This window comes from Dermacentor albipictus, chromosome 1 (genome assembly GCF_038994185.2).
Source record: "Dermacentor albipictus isolate Rhodes 1998 colony chromosome 1, USDA_Dalb.pri_finalv2, whole genome shotgun sequence".
NCBI lineage: Eukaryota > Metazoa > Arthropoda > Arachnida > Ixodida > Ixodidae > Dermacentor > Dermacentor albipictus.
Genome location: NC_091821.1, coordinates 116718891 through 116737966, shown reverse-complemented (window position 1 = coordinate 116737966; position 19076 = coordinate 116718891). Strand labels below are relative to the sequence as shown.

Sequence of the window (19076 nt, the reverse complement as noted above, 5' to 3'; positions counted from 1 at the left end):
TAATGGGTGTTTACCATTGCAGTGTTATAAAGTAAACTACATATTTTTAGGTGTTAGTTAGCGCTTCAAAATTATCACAACCTATAAAACCTGGTAATTCAAGCACGTTTGAACTGAAGTCATAGCAAACTAAGCTAAAATTTATGATATCGTTAACTTTAGAGACGTCATATTTGGCCGCATGGCGCGCTAGCGAGTATTATGCTTCTGCCTTCTTCTATGCTGTTTGGTTCTGGTTTCACTCAAAACGTCGCACATCTGACTGACGATGAATAGCGTAGACTGAGCGACCGAGCCTATGACCGAGCTCTGGAGCAGAGGGCGTAGCATGTTCCTTATCCAGCTGGCCGGCATACGATTCCGTCCGCGCTATGCGTTTGTTACGGCCGAGCGTAATCGTGCGTAGCTCGAGCGAAAAAGGGGGGTGGCCGCGTTATCATCGACACGGTTTCACCGTTTCACCAATATCGCCTGTGACAGGCCAGCCGTGATAGACGAACAGAAACAGCGTGTGGAGGTGTTCTGATGGAGTCGGCTGTGAGTATACTGTTAACTATAGCCCTTGTGCATACGGAATACTCTTCAGTGGCGATTGTGGCAAGTCCGAAGAGATAAGTTGCGCTTGTTCGTCATGTACCCGAGTCCAAGAAATGGAGACCCTGAGCAAAGCTCGAGCGGACGTCGTTATCTGAGGGTCCACTCTTGTCCACAGAACGCAACGTGTAGACGAACTTCTTAATGCACCATGGCCTTAGGGTTGTTTTTGTTACTTTTTCGTGACCGGATCGATAGCCGCGCACATCCGAAATGATGCTTGTGTTTGAATGTATAGAACTAACGTGTCGGTGTGGATTTCGCTTTGCTTTGCGATGTCTGACGACCGCCTACGTTTTGGTAGGCCCGTGTGCGTATTCTACCTGTCATGTGGTCTGCTTCATGTGCGGGTGCGGTATCCAAAAGTTCGGATTTGCTGATCCTGTGACGAGTGCCCGACATGATACGAGGCTGTTTCTACGCGCGGTTTGACAGGTCACACTGAAGGTAGCACTTCAACAACTTTGAATATTATTGGAATTTTTAAATTATGCAATTTTCGGCCGAGTTATATCTTGAACTTATCCTCTGGGCGACCGTTTACTGCGCTTATTTATGTAATTATTATAGGTGGAAAGCTTAATTATTACAATCGAAGCGTAAGTGATGCCTTTTCACATCCGCCGTGGTGGCTTAACGGCTATGGTGTTTCACTGCTAAGCACGAGGTCGCGGGATCAAATCCCGGCTACGGCGCTCGCATTCCGATGGGGACGAAATGCGAAAACGCTCTTGTCCCATGCATTGGGGCCCCTGATGGTCAAAATTAATCCGGAGTCCTTCACTATACGGCGTGACTCATAACCAAATCGTGGTTTCGGCACGTAAAACCCCAGAAAAGCGAAAAAAAAAAATAAAGCGCAAATTTCTGTAACGGTTGCAACGTGCATAGTTACCAGGGCTGGGCAAAGACACTTAGAAAATATACCGTGATACGATAAAAGTTACTCGGGAAACAAGTATTTGAGATACATATACAAGATACCACCACAATTATTGTATCCGATACGATACTTTCTATTTGTATCTTAAGATACTTCGATACATTGGCAAATTTCTTATTATAGATCTCTTTAGTGCAACAGCAAGTGCCTGTGCCAAAAATGTCTTACAAATTCCTTAACTTCAACCAACCTTGTTTTGAATGAAACATCTTAGTATCTCAAAATTTTTTTCGTTCTTGCTCAAAGAATATTATTTTCATTCAGAAACAGTTTATTGGGGTTGCTTTAGCTACATAACATAGGTCTTTATAAGCTGTGCTGTCGGCGGTTTTTGGTTCTCATTTGTAATTGATGGAGCTAGATGGCGCCCAGCTATAGCTGGGCGCCATCTAATTACAAGAACTTCAATAAGAGGCCTCTGCATGATGGTGCAATTGCCGCTGTGGCGTTTTACATTGTCCATAAACATATTACTGTTTAAGCAATACCTGATCACCGGACGGATGTACAGTTGCTACAACGCTGGTAGCAACATTTTTCATGAGAGATTGTGTATACTGAGAGCACATATAAAGCCGCAATGACCATTCATATTCTACTAATCTGCTAGCATAAAGCATTAATTAGTGGTATATTCATTAATGTGTAACCCTTTTATGATTTTTCTTCTACGAGAAAACTTGTGCAGCCCAAAAATGTCTCCTACGTATTGTAGTGGCACAAAGTGTCGCAGCATACTGCCGCTGTTCACACTGCTGCCTCTGATAGCTCCAACTACCTAGTGAATTAAAACAGGAAGCTAAAAAAGCGATAAATGTAAGTAAAGTAGAAAGGTAGTTCTGTATGACACACTTGCTATGAATACGTAGAAACACAATGCAGGTGGCACCACTAATAGGTATGACATTTAAGCATGAAGCATTGTCAACTTACCTGTTAAGTTGAGAGAATTGAATATTCAGTGCCTGTGGAAATTCAGGTGGCTTAGTGTCAGCAGTGTTAGCTTGAGAAGCAGAGTTCAGCCAACTTTTATAGTTCCGTACAGTTATGTTGTGATAGCAGTATCTGGTATCTTAAGATACATGATACATTCTTTTATATATTGGAAACACAGATACTGATATACCTCATGCCACAGGTATCATGATAGAGATACAAGACACCCAAAGTATATCTACGATAGCATCTAGAATGCATATATCTTACTGCCCAGCACTGATAGATACCTACGTAAATGAGCACAAAGTACGCAATTTCGGCTTTCCCATTGGTGAGTAGAAACACAGATGTGCCTTCTAGTTTCGGTTCATATCTCACAGGAGAGTTTTGCAAATGCTTTTGTAACTGGTGAGATCACCTCTGCTTTCCCTTTATTAGGAAGGTTAACCATAATTGAATAATAAACAGGATGTACAGAAATGATAACATAAAACAGTATTATCCTGCTTAAATCTGTTTTTGATGTAATTGATGTCAGAACATGCTTATATGACACATCAAATAAATAGTATATCGTACGTGTTCATACCCTGGTTCATATAATGTCAGTTTAAGCTCTGTGTGGGCAGTTTCAGTGATGCACAACCGCTGAGCATTCATTATAGGCACATTTGAATTTCAGGTACACTGTTTATGGTTTGACATTCCCTTTCAAGTTAATTCGACCAAAAGACGGAGAGGCAAAAGGGTGAAAAGTAGAGCTGCATATAATTTCACAAATGCTTGGGCGTCAGAACAATCTAAACATTTATATCTGAAAGGTCTTTTATGTATGTGTCAGAGCATGGATGTTTGTCTTTCGATGTGTGTGTCTATCTTGACATATGTTTTAAAGATGTACATTATCAATAGCCTTTACTGATAGGGTACATCTGGGAGCACTTCAGGGAGCTATTTCTGTGACTGCCACACATTTGTGTTAATTGTGTTTAACTGAGGTCTGAGTTGTCCGAACTTCATTACATACTTGGTCTGAGCTCCTCAATCACTATGGGACCTTTAAATGAGTAATATCCAAGATCTCATGTTGTGTAGTTGTGTAACAAAAGCATGTCTGTATGTCACCACCTCTCACTTACAAAAGAATGCCCTGTGCACAGTTTTCAGTGAGACTGAACACTCCAAGAAACTTGCTTGACTGCATTCATTTGGGTGCACAAATCGCAGTCACCTTTGCTCTACCAACTGTTCTACAAGCTGCCACTAGATCTGATGTGGTTTGCCTTCTAAGCAAAAGACATGCGGGGAGAATGTGCATGGATACAACACCATTTTTTGCACTAGATGCTCTTATTATATTTTTAGAACAAAGACGATAAATTTCACCTTGGGGCAGTAAAGGGTTGTGAACTAATCTCGGATGTTCTGGCATCACATACCTTCAAGTATGTACCTTTAAGTGCAGCTTTAGAGGTGGTCTTCACTCTCTAAGTGGTTAAAGAGCTATGTGGTCAATATTAATCTGGCACCTCCTGCTGTATGGCATCTCTCATGGCCATATTGTGGCTTCAGAATGTAAAACCCCATAGCTTGGTTTTATTGATCAAATGAGTTCAATCGTTGTTGTCCTAAGAATGAAAATTATGAATGAAAATTATGGCTTTTTCTTTGTTTTAGAGCTGCACTAAAATGTTAACTGCAAAGTACAGCACTATTATGTGTAAATATAAGGAATGCTCATTATATGCATTTGCTTCTCCTAAATAAGACTTTCAATTATAACTGTTGATTATGCAACTAATATATGTGCCATGAAAAAAGTAAGTATGTGACATGCCATTATACATGTTATTACCTTTTGCTAAGTTTCTCATTTATCTGTGGGAATAGCAAGCAGTCCAGTAAAGCATTGACGATGTACTTCAAGAACTCTTGAGTCAACATGGGTCAATGCCAGTGAGCCACTAAGCATGTATGGCATCCACTGGAAACAGATGCATAACTACTAGTTGGCTAGCCACTGCATACAGCTTACCCAGCATCATCAAATGCAGGCGATGTGTTTAAGAAGAGCAGGGTGTTTGTTACGTTAACTAAAACTGATGCTGCACCTGTTGGCTGTAACATCCCATGATGTATGTTAAACTGCTTGCAATTGTATTTATAACAAGAATCTTCCTTACCACTTTTCCTTGCATTCTTGGTACATTGTTGATGGTACGTAATCATAATTTCTGTGTGAATTTTTCTGCACTGTTTGTGATTCACGTTCTCAGCTAGTAGAACTTTTTTATTTCCGAGTTGTAGTTTAGGTTGTTTGTTTTGCAGTTCAATTGCTGAGCTGTTGTCTGTTTTATCCTCTTTCTTTTTCTTGCTTTTTATGGTATTACTTCCCCCTTTTCATAATTCTTTTATGGCATGATGACCTCCACTAAGCAGTGTCTTGATCACTGCTAGTTGGCAAGTATATGAGCAAGGCTTCCGTGTGGAAGCCAAAAAATCTAATCCCTTAACAAAGCCATTTTGATTGGCATTGTGTTAATTGTTTCTAATATGAGTGTCTTGATCAGCACTGTAAATTGGGGCTGATTCGATTACAATGATACATTGATTACTCGAGGATTTAAATGAGGAGGAGGGGGAATGAACGTTTATTGTAAGAAACAGCGAGAAAGTGTCCTTTCTTCGCCCTAGGTGGGTGGCTCTCTTAGTCCAGAAAGCCGTTGGCTAATGCTGCAGCCCGGGCCTTGAACTTGAAGTTCAAATGAACTTGAAGTTCATTTTCAACCATCCTTCATTTGTTTGCATTGGTGCTTGCTCTGGAGAGTGTGCCAGAGCAGGTGCTTCATCAAGATAGGGCTTTACCTTATAAAAGTTTCAGAGAGTATTGCATATTTAAAAAAGCACTGAAGATTGTTAGCGAAGTCATAAAGAGGAGGAGTGTGTAAAAGATGGGCCTTATCACAAGCTTGATTTCTTTGAGTTTCATGTTGTCTTTGCTTCTAACATCTTTCACATTAGTTTGAATCAGTGTGTATCCCATTTTAACAGTTTACCGAGGATATTGTGTCTTGTTTGGGCTTTCTTCTTTTATTTGCCATAATTTAATATTTCTCTGTTTGCTTACTCATATAGTTTTTAATTCCTCACTTTTCACTCTCACTTTATAATCCATGCAAAGTACCCTGGCTTCGAATTAAAGCAAATATTTTATCAATCTTTTATTATTTTGAACTATTAAATGCTGTTTTCCTTTTGTTTTGTCATGATTAGAGGCTGGTCCTTTAGGCACCAAATAAGTAAATTTTAGATACCTCATACTGCACTTTAGGCACTATAAATCTTGCCAATAAGGGAGCGATTTCAAGTCGAAACATATGTGATTTGTGCTTGCAGCAAAAATTGACAGAATCCTGATTTGTACTCTGTGAAAAGCACATGTATAAACCAGCCATTCATAAGCCCTGCCACACATATCTTGGAACATGTGTGGAGTGTAGTAGGATTTCTTGATGTGCTTTATGCAGTCAGATGTTTGTCACAAAGTGCCAAGTAGAACTTTATCAAAGAATTTATGCATAACAGTTGCACCGACATACTTAAAATGCCATGTCTGACGTTTCTTTATCTTTTTTCTTATTGCTAGTTGAATACTGCTGCTCCAACACCCGTCATACCACAACCCCATCAGAAGGCTAATAATGATAACTCCCCTTTTGTTTTGCTTAACGGGGTGAGTGCCATGTATGGTCCAAAATAAGTGAATGAACAAACAGAATAAGCAGCAGGAAATAAATTATGACATCATTAAAAAGAAAAAGATGTATGAAAACAATGTTCACTACGATATACAATGGTAAGCTAAGGCCTGCTACTTCCAAGAATAGTGCACTGGGGATAGTAAATTGTTCACATGCATTTGATAGTAGCATGTCAGCTCTAGTTTTGAACAAGGCTCTGCAAGAAAGCTTATGGCAGCTTATAGAAGCATAACTTGGTGAATAGAGTAAAGGATCCCACCTGGCAGTTTAGATTACTTAGAAGCGCTAGGGGCTTATTAAAAGGGTGTGATAAATTTAGGTGAACTGTACAGAACTAGTTTCACCATTTGCAAGCTATCTCGTGTATTTGAACTTGTAAAATAACAGCTTCCTTTGTAGTAGTATAACCATATACCCTAAGTTTATCCACATAGAAACCACAATATATGCAAGGTTAACATTTTTTTGTGTTCATTTTTGTTATACCATTTGCTATAAATTTGGTCAGGACATAGCTCTGTAGGTCACTGGAATTCTATTTTACGAGAAATAGATCAATCGCATGACAAGTTTCACCACGCCACCACTGTTGTAAAGGATGCCCATCTTAATGTACATAGTGAGCTGAAGGGCATCTCTGTTTTGAAGCACATAGTTTTTAAGATTTGTTTTTGTTTTTTTCTGCATTAGCGAATCAGCTTTTCATCATTGAGATGATGGGACAGGGACAAGAGAATAAAAAGATCCTACAAGTGGCTTGAGACACTCCCATCACAATAATGCAATGGCAGAATTCACAATCTTACCTACCTTGGCATTCTGCTAAAAGTTGCCTTAAACCAAAGTACAGTGAAAAAGTGGCAAAGTCATTTAGCCTCATGGTGGCAGCAGAGCAAGTGTGTGTACTAGCTGCAGTGGCTCAATTGCTATGGCATTGTGCCACTGAACTTGAGGTTGCAGGTTCCATACCCAACCCTGGCAGCAGCATTCTGGTGGAGGAAGAATGCAAAAACACTTGTGTACGATGCTTTGGGTGCACATTGAAGAACCTCAGGTTGTCAAAATTAAACCAGAGCTTTGTACTACAGCATCTCTCATAACCAAATGTGCAGTTTCGCAATGTTAAATCCCATAATCTTTTTAGGGCACGTGCTCATGTGCTTTTAATGGAGTGATCAGTGTATTGTGGCAAGTTTCCGGTGGAAATTCACCATAACTTGTCAGAAAATCATTCACATGTTATGGTAGGTTTAGGCAGGAGTGTCCTCTTGCTCCTCATGGCAAACTTTAATTTCTATAGATTGCCTTTTAAGTACTTGATATTGCCAATGAGAATTCGTCTATTTTTGAAACCTACAAAAGTAAGTGCAGTTGAACATTTGCAGGTGCTCCGGCTTCTGTAAAATGAAGGCTTGGCTTATTGTGAGTCAAGCTGCCTCATCCAGCCTGGACCCATTCCTAATTGTAGTGAACTGAGTAGGAAAATAATGCAAAGAAAAAACAAAGCAAAATTAACTGTGGCCTTAATGAGTAGGACTTTACTGATATTGATGTAGTGTGCTAGCATGTCTGCAGATCTGGCTTTATAGCTTAATAGGGACTACTTTTTATTCATGCAAGGCTTCTTTTTCGCGAATTCATTTTCGTAAAGATGCAGGAGTTTTGTTCTCGAGATCGCTGGTTTGGAATTAGGTGATATAGGTACTGGAAGTCACTTGGAATGTTTTAAGAACTAAAGCAATAGTCAACAGAACTTCGGAATCATAGTAGCTTATGGCGATTTGATGGGTGTACAGAATTAAATTGTTCTTTCAAAGGATAGATAGTCTGATACCGTAATACATATATTATTGTACGCTTGAAGAGTGTATTGTAATAAGGGTTTATTGTGAAAAATGGCCAGGAATGGTAGACTGCCCACTATAGCTGTTATGCTGCTTTACTCGAGGAGACAGAATGCAAATGCATGCTAGCATCTCACAGTTCTATGTTCCTACTATAATAACAGCGCAAGTGTTCCAGCCAGCAGCTACACATGTACTCTAATGTCACACCCAACTTGCTCTTCCAATAAAAATGATGAAACTCGGTAGAAGAGCCACCACCTTTGCACTGCCAACCATAAAACAGAGTTATTTTGTGTGCAAGAATGTGTTTATGGTAAGAGCAGCCTGTACTTCATAATCTGACTAGTTGAAAGCATGACAACAGGCTAAAGAGGGCGTTTTCTTGAAAAAAAATGTTAAAGGTCACAGGCGCTGACTACGGGGGGTCTCCGGGGCCCAAGCCCCCTCCGGAGTTTTCTGGGGGGGGGGGGGGTCAGCCTCCCTGGCCGATGCCGAGGCCCCCCCCCTCCACACAGACACGCGCACACACACGCACGCACACACGCGCACACACACACAAACACACACACACACACACACACACACACACACACACACACACACACACACACCTAAAGTGTCATTAATAGAGCTTTGTCACCCACATCATTTGAGGTTTCTTTTGACTTTCTTTGACTTTTTCACTTGAAATTTTGCTGGGGCTAATAGCTTACTGTATTATTGTTTGGCGCACACGTGCATGGCTTTAATTCATACTTTCGCTTGATTTCTGCAAATCCTGAAAATAGGAGGACACGCGCATCAGAAGCACTAGTGGTGGCTGCCTCATATGTATTTTCTCACTTCAACATTGTTTTAAATTTCCACTGTAAACACCACACACATACACAATATCTTTCAATTACTAAGGACTAAGTTTATTATATATTTGAAAGAGATGGAGGTAATCAATTAAAAGTTATTTATAAAGGTATGGATAGCCTATGCCTAGAGAATGAATATGTTGCTGTATGTTCACCATGCTTCAAATTGCTTTGTGTGCTTTTTTGACCATGAAAAAAACTCGGACTTCAGTGATTCCTTCAGCAGAATCTTTTATCAATGGCGTGTGAAATGCAAGTGAATGATATGTGTTTCAGTATTGCTTCTTTTTGCAGTAAGTAATGGTAACAACTCATGAAAAAAGAAAACACATTTCTAATAATTTACAACATTTATTAGGGATGGAAACATCATCAGTTGCATGCAAAGGTCATAAATATATGCCGGGTGTCCCAGTTAACTATCATGCACCAAGATTTTAAAAAAGAGCTATGCATTACTCAAAGAAAACCTAGTGCATATTGTTTACAGTACAGTGGAGTAGCTGCCAGTAATTTTTTCGTTACTGAGATTTTATTAGGTAATTGTAATTAGTTATATAACTCAAGATGTACTATCCTAATTATCCAAGTATCAATGAGGCATTTGATGGCACAGCCAAGGGACATCTAACGGCGGTATTTTCAGGAACGTACTAATTATGTACTAATTGTTTTCCAACTGATAAATAAACCCCACTAAATATGTAGAATACCACATGACTGCACTCCCACCTGGACCATAAAGCAGCGCCCTCAAATGCTCTTTCTGAGTTATCTAGAGCTAAATAAAAAAAAAATAAAAACATTGTGATCAAGCTAGTGCTTTATTTGCCATGCCCTGGCCAAAGTAACATGTCACGTTTGGTGTTTGTTGGAAACAAGCTGCGATAGCTGTTGTCTTAGCGTAGGTAAAGTGCATGGATGTTTCTTTTTTTTTTTTTTGCCACAAACCTATCACCACAAAAGTGAATTGATAACGTCAGTGCATAGGTTGAAAGGTGCGTTTTGTTTCGTCCCAGTCGCCATCTCTTTCTCTAATGAGCAGAAGGTCAACATGATCCTTGCCTTGGGACCTGCAAATGGCAACAAGAGGAAGGCCGCAAATATATAAATCAGTCATGGAAGTATGGCGGTAGCCCAAATGCATCGACTATCATCAGAAATTATTAAAACCTGAGGTGAACCGGCAGCTTCAAGAAACAGTGGCGGAGGACTCCATATTTGAATCCTAGCCTATGCACAGATCTTCTAGCATTTATGGCCTCAAACCCTTGTGGTAGCATATGGGATGTGGCCGCCCAGGTATCAATTTCCAAGTCATAAGTTTAAAGGACTTATATGACGGCCTTTCACCCGTACCACATTAAACAGCACCAGTGCTTAGAAGATAGGGACCTGTAGAATCGTCTAGATTTCTCGAATTGGGTCCTCACAAAAGCCGATGAGTCTCCGGACTTTTTGAGCAAGATCATGTGCACAGATGAAGCCAGTTTTCGCAGAAACACTTAGGTAAATTTGCATAATGCACACTATTGGAGGGACTCCAATCTACATTGAGTAAAGCGCAATCAGTGCCAGTACCAGTGGTCGCTCAGTGTGTGGTTTGGAATTTATGCCAGTGTAATAATCGGTACCATCTTCTTCGATCACACATTGACTGGACAGCATTACATGAACGAAATCCTTGAAAGAGTTGTGGATGAGTTTCTCAGCAAAGTCCCCCTATCACATCTTCCACTTCTGCGGTATCAGCGAGATGGGGCACCTGCATGCAGCAGCAGCCGAGCACGAAACTGGTTGGGTGCGACTTTTGATGCGCAATAGATTGGAAGGCATGGGCCTGTAAATTGGCGGCTAGGTCACCTGACTTCTCTCCGTTTTATTTCTTTCTTTGGGGTTATGTGAAAGATTGCGCATACATGATTGAGACGGACGTCAGATTAGTTCAAGGCAAGGATAATGGATGTCTGCCATAGAATTCTGGCATAGGTCATCAAGAAAGCCGCTGAAGATGTGATAAAACAAGCACAGTACTGCGTAGCTGCAAAAGGAGACCTTTTCAAACATGTCGCCTAGGCTGGTATTCAGCAGAGCTTATGTATCCATAGATAGTAAGTGCACGCTGAAATCTGATGTCCTTTTTTTTGTGTGTGTGTGTGTGTGTGTTGAGACATCCTGATTGCCAATTCGGCTGATTTAGAAGTGGTATATTTACTTTCTTGAACGCATCGGTTTGCACTTTCTTCTACACGTTGGTCGCGTCCTGGTCTGTTTAGTTCACTTTTACTTTTTGACACGAACCTGTTTTTGCAGCACGTATACACGTTCATGAAAAATAAAACTGTCACTTTAATCTGGCTTTGGTCTAAAGCAAGTTTCAGGCGCGAAATGTAGCTTTGCACCCACTCTTTCGATGCGGTGCGAGCAAAGCCGGAATTTTGAAACATTCTATGTCTATTTATTACATTGCTTTTCGCATTTCGTGCGTAGTCAGAGCGGCGCTTCGGCTGCATTATCAAGGGGCTTTTGTCATCAATGTGATGAGTCGTCCTTGAGAGACGGATAATAGGTGTGACGTAGAAATGAGAGGAAGGAATAGCTGCGAAGCCTGCTGTTGGTGCTCTTTCCATACCATTATCAAGGTAACGAACTGTCTCTTCGGGTTTGCGACAGGCAAAGCAGTTGCTTTCAATCAGCTTATTTGAGGGCACTGCTTTAAGATGTGGGTGGGAGCACACTCATGTGGTAGTTTTCATACTTCGTGAGGTTTTTTTGCCAGTCGGAAAAACTTGTATGCAGTTAGTACGTCACTGAAAACACTGCAGTTAGATGTCATTTTGGGGTGCCTACAGATGCCTCATTGACTTTTTGAAAATAAGGACAGTACCTCTCGAGTTAGATAATTAATTGCAATTATGGAATTAAATCTCAGTAACAAAAGAATTACTGGAGGCTACTCCATTGTACCACGAACAATATGCACTAGGTTTTCTTCAAGTAACGCAACTGCTCTTTAAGTCTTGGTGCATGATATTTGTGGAACACTGTATAGTTCACTCAGTAACCGAAATGAGGCCGAGCCGGATTCACTCGAAATAAGAATCAAGAGCAGTCATGCGCAGCAGCGCTTATACTCGGACTTGCAGAAAAAGAAAGAGAGGCTGCAGTTTCGCCGGAAAGGCGAAGCAGTATTAGTGATAGTCAAGTATGCGACAATTACATGAAGGAACATTACACCACCGAGAGGACTCGGGCTGTTGAATTGACTCCTACTATGAGGTCTTGTATATACTCGCATAACGCCATCACTCGGTCTCGAGGTCATACGAAGTGCAAGAAATGTGTGTGTGTGTGTGTGTGTGTGTGTGTGTGTGTAATATGTATGGTTCGGAAAGTTGGTCCCCCCCCCCCCGTTCTCGGAAAAATGAAAACTCTCCACCTATGTTAGAGGGCATTTTTAGGTTTGTAGGTATAAACATCATTAACGGCCTGATAAATGTAGTTTGTAACACTTGTTCTCACATGTAAATGCATGACATGGAGACACAGCAAAAAAATAAGCATTTGCCTTTAGTGGGCAACATATTTTCTAATGGTCCATTTTATCTTGTATTGTTCTTGCCCCGAGTCATCAGTTCTGATATGGCCCATACACCATTGTGCTCCTGTTATCGCTTCGATTGGCGACTTGACGTGACACATCGGGAAAGAAGAAAGGAAAATGAAATGGAGCATTGAGATGATCTCGAAATCATTACAAATGCAAGAATTTGGCACATTTCTTTCTTACAACTGTCACACAATCACTAGAATGAAGGCTGAAATGCAAAATTTTGTAGCATTATTACATGCCGTCTAGGACTAAGAAGAGAAATGATTGAGCAAAAGAGAACTATTGTTTCTATGCTGCATGCTGTCTGTAATACTTCAGTTATACAAATATTGGGTCACCTGCTTTAGAAGGGCGATTCCATCAGGTTTGTAAATTGTTGGCCTTCTTATTTTATTTTAGATTTTGCTCCTTTTTGATGGCTCTTGTTGATGCTTATCCAATAAAAGAGAAGTGCTCTGTAATGAACAAACCTGTTATATTTTTACAAGTGTTATATTTAAAACCTTTATAAAAGAAATTACAAAATCTGTAGCCTAAAAAACGCATGACACAAAGGAAAGGATTACAGCAATATGGCACTGTTGCTTCTTGTATTGAAGTTCAAGCTATATAGACTTAAGTTTCAGTTCTGTTCAAGTATTTTAATGTTGGATGTAAGTGGTGCAGATGCAGCATTTACAATGAAACTCGTATTCTTTTTACTTTTCGTGGTAACTGTTGATGTTATGGCATGGCATAATGTTCAGCAAGCTTCTGCTGTTGTCAGATATACAAGACCATGCCCCTCTTATCTGGGTGACATGGACAACAAATCGTAACAGTGCTCTTTTTTAAATTTTTTCTTTCTTGCAGCATAGGGCACTCTGTGATGTCGTCCACGAAGCTTGGAAAAGCAGAATGTGCCTGTGAAGCTGAAGGAAGGGACAGAAGAGGTCTTCGATTGTCCTTCAAAACACATCATATTGTCATTTGTTGTTGCAAGAAGCATCAAAATGGTCAAAGCAGTTGTTTGCCAAGTGCTGTTTAGAGTTGCACTTCCTCTTGTTTTGTTGCTAGGTATGTGTGACAACCTTCTGTACTTTATGTATCAAAAGTGTCTTAGCCTAGTTCAGAACACAATGTGTGAAATTTTGGCCCTTCTTTTATTTCACTAAAATTTTGTAAGTAAAATCCTGTTTAGAAAAATATTAAATGTACAATTCATTCTTTATATGCACCGAGAACATCAATGAACATAACTTGTTCTGTGAAAGAGGCTTTTCCTCAACACATGTATAATCTTCAGTTAAATATAAGAGAGTGAATTCATGATAATTAACAAACTGTAAACCATCAGATAAAATGTATTAGCCTCCATTCTCAAGTGTGTTACCCGAATGAGTCGATGAGCCCAGTTCACTGCCATAGCAGAGCGAAAGGGGCTGTGGCATGAATGAGTAATGCTTGTATTTGCTAATATTGATGCAGTGTGCTAATGGTACAGCTCTGGATTTCAAGTTGTAGGGTTAACCTGGATGAACATGCACTACTTTTTATCCAGAGGATGCATCTTTTTCGTGAAGCTATATTCAAAGATCTATACTTGCTTTGATTTGTTTTCTTGGGTTCACTGGTGCATGATAAGGAAGAAATATGGGTAGTGGAAGTCAGTGGGGTGTTTTAAAACTAGGCTAACGGTCTTAGTGGAACTTTGACATTTTTGTCTAGCTTTTATGTTTTATTTGCAACATGCATTACAGGAGTAAAATCATGCATTAATACACCTTATGTTCCATGCCAAAATGAAACAGTTTTATTGTTTGAGCTAGCTGCTATATCTGAAAGCCTACTGTTTTCACCAAAAAGTTGCTTTCGATGGAATTGTAAATTTCATACGGCAGCTTATACTGAGTAGAAAATTTAAGCCTTCAAAATACACACCAAGTTCTGTTGCTGAAACTTCAATAATTCGTGGCATTTTCTGTTTTAGCCTTCAGGAACTGTGGTGAAGGTAATAACAATTGAGCACATTAGACTAGCTTTGAAACAAATGTTGTTGTTTTTTTTTTTCATTTTTCCTTCAGCACATATTTAAGTTAAGCATTGTTTCTCATTTTGGTATAAGTGTTCAGCTGGGGCATATTTATATAACTGGATTGTAACGAGATTTGTATTTGTAGTCATTAATAGTGGCTGGAGTGTAGGGGAAACCCAGGTGACTGGGTGGTCAGCTAAAGGTTCGTATGGCTTCAGCGATGAAAGCTGGTGGCATGGTCCAGCAGTGCCCCAAAGTGGCCATATGAAGGGCATCGGTGAGAATGTGGAGGTAGCAGTGGTGATGAGTCACCACTAAAAACAACCAGCATTGCCTAGTACTTCTGACAGAAAGTGTGATAACTTGCTTATACAGCTTTGCTGTCTTTTATGTAGCAGTTGCTCTGATTGGCATACGTCTGCAAGTTCTTTTTTTTCTTCTTTTGTGTGTAAGGTGCACCAGATAAGTATGCACAAATGCTGAGTCACATGTGCCTCACATTCTGGCTCCATTTAAAGAAAGAGCTCGAAAAAGTACGTTTTTGGTCTGCATTGCACAATACTCATAATTGCATCCATTATCATCCTATATGCATCCAATATGCAGAGGACAAAAATAATGATGAATGACCGGGCAAGGGAACACGAATTCAGGATCACTAGTCAGCCTCTAGAGTCTGCGTAGGAGTACATTTACCTAGGTCGACTAATCGCAGGGAACTCTGACCATGAGAAGGAAATGCAGAGAAGAATAAAAATAGGTTGAATCGCATGCGGCAGACATCGTGAGCTCCTGACTGGAAGCTTACCATTATCATTGAAAAAGAAGGTATACAATCAGTGCATTTTACCGGTGCTGACATATGGGGCAGAGACTTGGAGACTGACAAAGAAGCTTGAGAACAAGTTAAGGACTGGGCAAAGAGCGATAGTATGAAGAATGCTAGGCACAACTTTAAGAGACAGAAAGAGAGCGGTTTGGATCAGAGAGCAAACGGGTATAGACAGCATTCTAATTGACATGAAGAGAAAAAAATGGCGCTGGGCAGGTCACGTAATGCGTAGAGTAGAGAACTGTTGGACCATTTTGCTCAGTGGCTATGGTGTTGGGCTACTGAGCACGAGGTCGCGGGGTCGCGGGAGCACCCGGCCGCGGTGGCCGCATTTCGATGGGGGCGAAATGCGAAAACACCCGTGTACTTAGATTTAGGTGCACGTTAAAGAACCCCAGGTGGTCGAAATTTCTGGAGTCCTCCACTACAGCGTGCCTCATAATCAGAAAGTGGTTTTGGCACGTTAAACCCCATAATTTAATTTTTTTGGACCATTAGGGTGACAGAATGGGTACCAAGAGAAGGGAAGCGCAGTAGAGGACAACAGAAGTCTAGGTGGTGCGATAAAATTAGGAAATTTGCGGGTGCTAGTTGGAATCGGTTGGCGCAGGACAAGGGTAATTGGAGATCACAGGGAGAGGCTTTCGGCCTGCAGTGGACATAAAATCGGATGATCATGATGCTGATGATGATGATGATCAACTGGACCTTAGATTTGAGCTCTACATTTATTCTTTGCTGCTGCTTAAGGTGTTTTTTTGTTTATAATTACTGCATTTATGGTGGCAGAAAATCACATTCACTGTTTATTTTTGTTGCAGCGGTGCTGTTTCGCTACAATGTGTTCTCCTTTGTGTACTTACTTCTTCTCTTGGCCAATCCATTAGTTCCTGGACCAAATTCCAGGAACGCAAGTATAGGTAAGTTTTTGAGGTATCTGTGCATAGCAACACTAGTTCGCTCTTTAACATTCAAGGGGTGTAACTGGCTGCTACTTCACTGCCTCATTTACCCCAATACTCCTGTTTCTCTGTGTTGTTGACTCCTTGTCATTAAAAACTCTTTTTCTTGTGGTCGTGACTTCCTGTTATGGTTAAAAAAAAAGCCTTTGATTGGATTTTTGTTTCTTTTTCATGATCCACCTGCTCATTTCTACTACCATTGTGTCCTTTTAATGTTTATTTATTACACGTCTTCTTGGTACCATTCCTGTATATGCTGATCCCACTTAAATATAAATACGTATGGAAAACAAAAATGGTGTGGCCATCAAAATTTACATTAGAGTCTTCAAAATAAATGTGTTCCTTCAACTCCTTGAAAACCAGAATTGAGGCGACTTTTGCAAAGCAAAACATTAAAAAAAATAAACTCCACATTTTCGCTACGTTGTCCAGAAACTATCGCATATATGTGTTTCAGTTTAAGAGTTTTCACTTCATTATTGCAGTACAGTGTGTCCACAACCACTGATGACAGGCTTGTATAGATATTTCAAAAATGTAGGGCTGCATCTATTGCCATCATGGAGCTGGACAAAGCCAGACCTGATGACCAAGCCATGCCACAATTTTCGTTGTTTTGCTTCTTGACATCGTAGCCATTGTGGCTCCATATTTAAGACCTAGGGTTTAGCAGTGCCGGGAGGAAAGTCTTAAGTGAAATTTACTGTTCATGCAGCCACCGGTGCGCATCAAATGTGGGCGAAGTGGTGTGCAAGTTTCGGCTATTTGACTTTGAAAAGCCACCTGAAAAGCTTGAAGCACATGTTGAACTCGGCGGATCCTTAATTGCAAAAAATTGCTACTGCTTAGGAGATTAGAATTTGTTAGTTGACGTACATTGATAAAGTTACTTTCCCTAAAAGAACAGACTAGTGGGCTAGTTGGTACTGCATAACTTGAGCAAAGTGCAAAAAAGGATGAGGACAAGAGAAGGAAGATGCTGAATATGTTGATGCGCTGTGTTTTCGTTTCCTTCTCTTGACCTCGTGCTTTTTTGTGCTTTGCCTCAAGTTACTTTCCCACTTCTTGAATTTTGGCCTTCAGCATGTTTGAAATCCTTGAATTGTCCTCGAGTCAGTCAAATGTTCTGTAGAAACCCAGTCTTTCTGCAGTGGAACAGCAGTAGCCATGATGGAGTGGTCTTTTGAAATTCTATGCTTTCAAGGCATTGCATGACAAACAGAAAACCTAAAGGAAGTGTAAAAAGCAAAGTTAAAATAATAAACACAAGTGCAGGTGTATTCACATGGGTAGATGAGAGAGGGAAAGGATGACACAATGCCAGAGGAAAAAGAAATGGAATGTATGATATGAAGCAAAGTATGAAGCTTGCATGATGCTGATGTGTCAAGCAGTTGAAGGTTCAGAGGCAGCGATTTCATATGCGTCAACTGTTGCAAGTCTACTGAGTGCTTTGGGTACATGTTATACTGTGCGGATCATGGTGAGAAACATGTCTGCATTCAGCTTGAAACCACCATTATACATCCCCCCCCCCCCCTTTTTTTTTTTGCAGTGCAGAAGTGACTAATTGCAAGCTTTTTCCAAATAAACTTCACTGCCTTGTGAACCTGAGCTCCGGTATAAGTGAACTTATCTGACACTGACTCTGGTTGATTTGATTTGTTTCGAGACCCAAACTAATTAAGCCTACTGAAATTATTTTATTGTTTTATGTGAATTTACTGTGCTGTTAAAAGTGGCTACATGTCATGCAAGGTTTCACTTGTACAATATATGGAATGTTTTGAAATGCCATGCAAGAAAGTAACTCAGATTGACATTAAACCTCTGTATTTTCTCTATTGAGATGTGATCTGCATTTTTCTCTGGAGGAAGTCTTTTTCATTGTCTGAGCAGCCACTTTATGGCATCCTTTTCCAAGAGCTGGTTGCAGGGAACGGTCTGGATAAGGCTCATGGCGCCTGGATTCTGTAATCAGTGTTGTGTCAGAAGTGCACATAGTGCCCTGTGAATTGTGGCCATGTCTCGCACTTACCAGTACCATCACAGTACCAGATGGGTGTTAGCTCTTACTCTGTGTAGTAGAAATCTTGTCTGTTAGGCTTGTATGTTGCATAGTTTAATAGTTAGGACTTTTGTCTGTTGGCAGAATAACTAGGGCTAGAATGAGCAAAAGAGAGGTCTTGTATGAAACATTAACAAAGTTTAAAGAAGTGCCAAATTTGGCAAACTTGCATGACAACTACGTAATGAATAGCTTAAATATTTTAAGCAGTTTGAGATCACAGTAGACTCCCTTTAAGATAAACACGAAGGGACCATGAAAATTTGTTCATCTTAACAGAAGTTCGTCTTATTGGAAAGATAATTGGCAACTGACCAGGTGCATCCAAATACCTTTCTTCAATATGGGAAATGAAGTAGAATTAAAATGGGGGGGAAATTGCATAAAATGCATTTGTTCAGCTGAGCTTAACAGAAAACTGTTTTCAAGTGGTACTCTTGCTTGGTTTCATCCGGCCCGTGATGGATGTTTGGCACTTCTGTGCAAATCTGCGAGCAGCCACAAACAATGTCATCTCACCCAGTGACCTTAAAAATCATTCTATCCCTTCGTGCTGCTGGAAAATGTTCACTAGGGAGTTAAAGCAGGCATCTGGTGCCTCACAGGTCATCGGTGCAGACTCTAAGCTAGCGAAAGT

General features: G+C 40.3%; 1 protein-coding gene across 4 annotated transcripts in view; it reads left to right on the top strand.

Annotated features, from left to right (window-relative positions):
* Window positions 1-251: 251 nt before the first annotated feature.
* Window positions 252-19076, top strand: part of Piezo (piezo type mechanosensitive ion channel component) — a 228796-nt gene continuing 209971 nt past the window's right edge. For 2 of the 4 annotated variants that reach the window (XM_065439612.1, XM_065439610.1), the window contains exons 1-3: window positions 252-537; window positions 13413-13616; window positions 16228-16326. In XM_065439612.1, the coding sequence (XP_065295684.1) occupies window positions 13553-13616; window positions 16228-16326 (163 nt within the window). In that variant the 5' untranslated portion in view covers window positions 252-537; window positions 13413-13552. The remainder of the gene's footprint in view (window positions 538-13412; window positions 13617-16227; window positions 16327-19076) is intronic. The other 2 variants (XM_065439611.1, XM_065439613.1) reach the window with 2 other exon arrangements.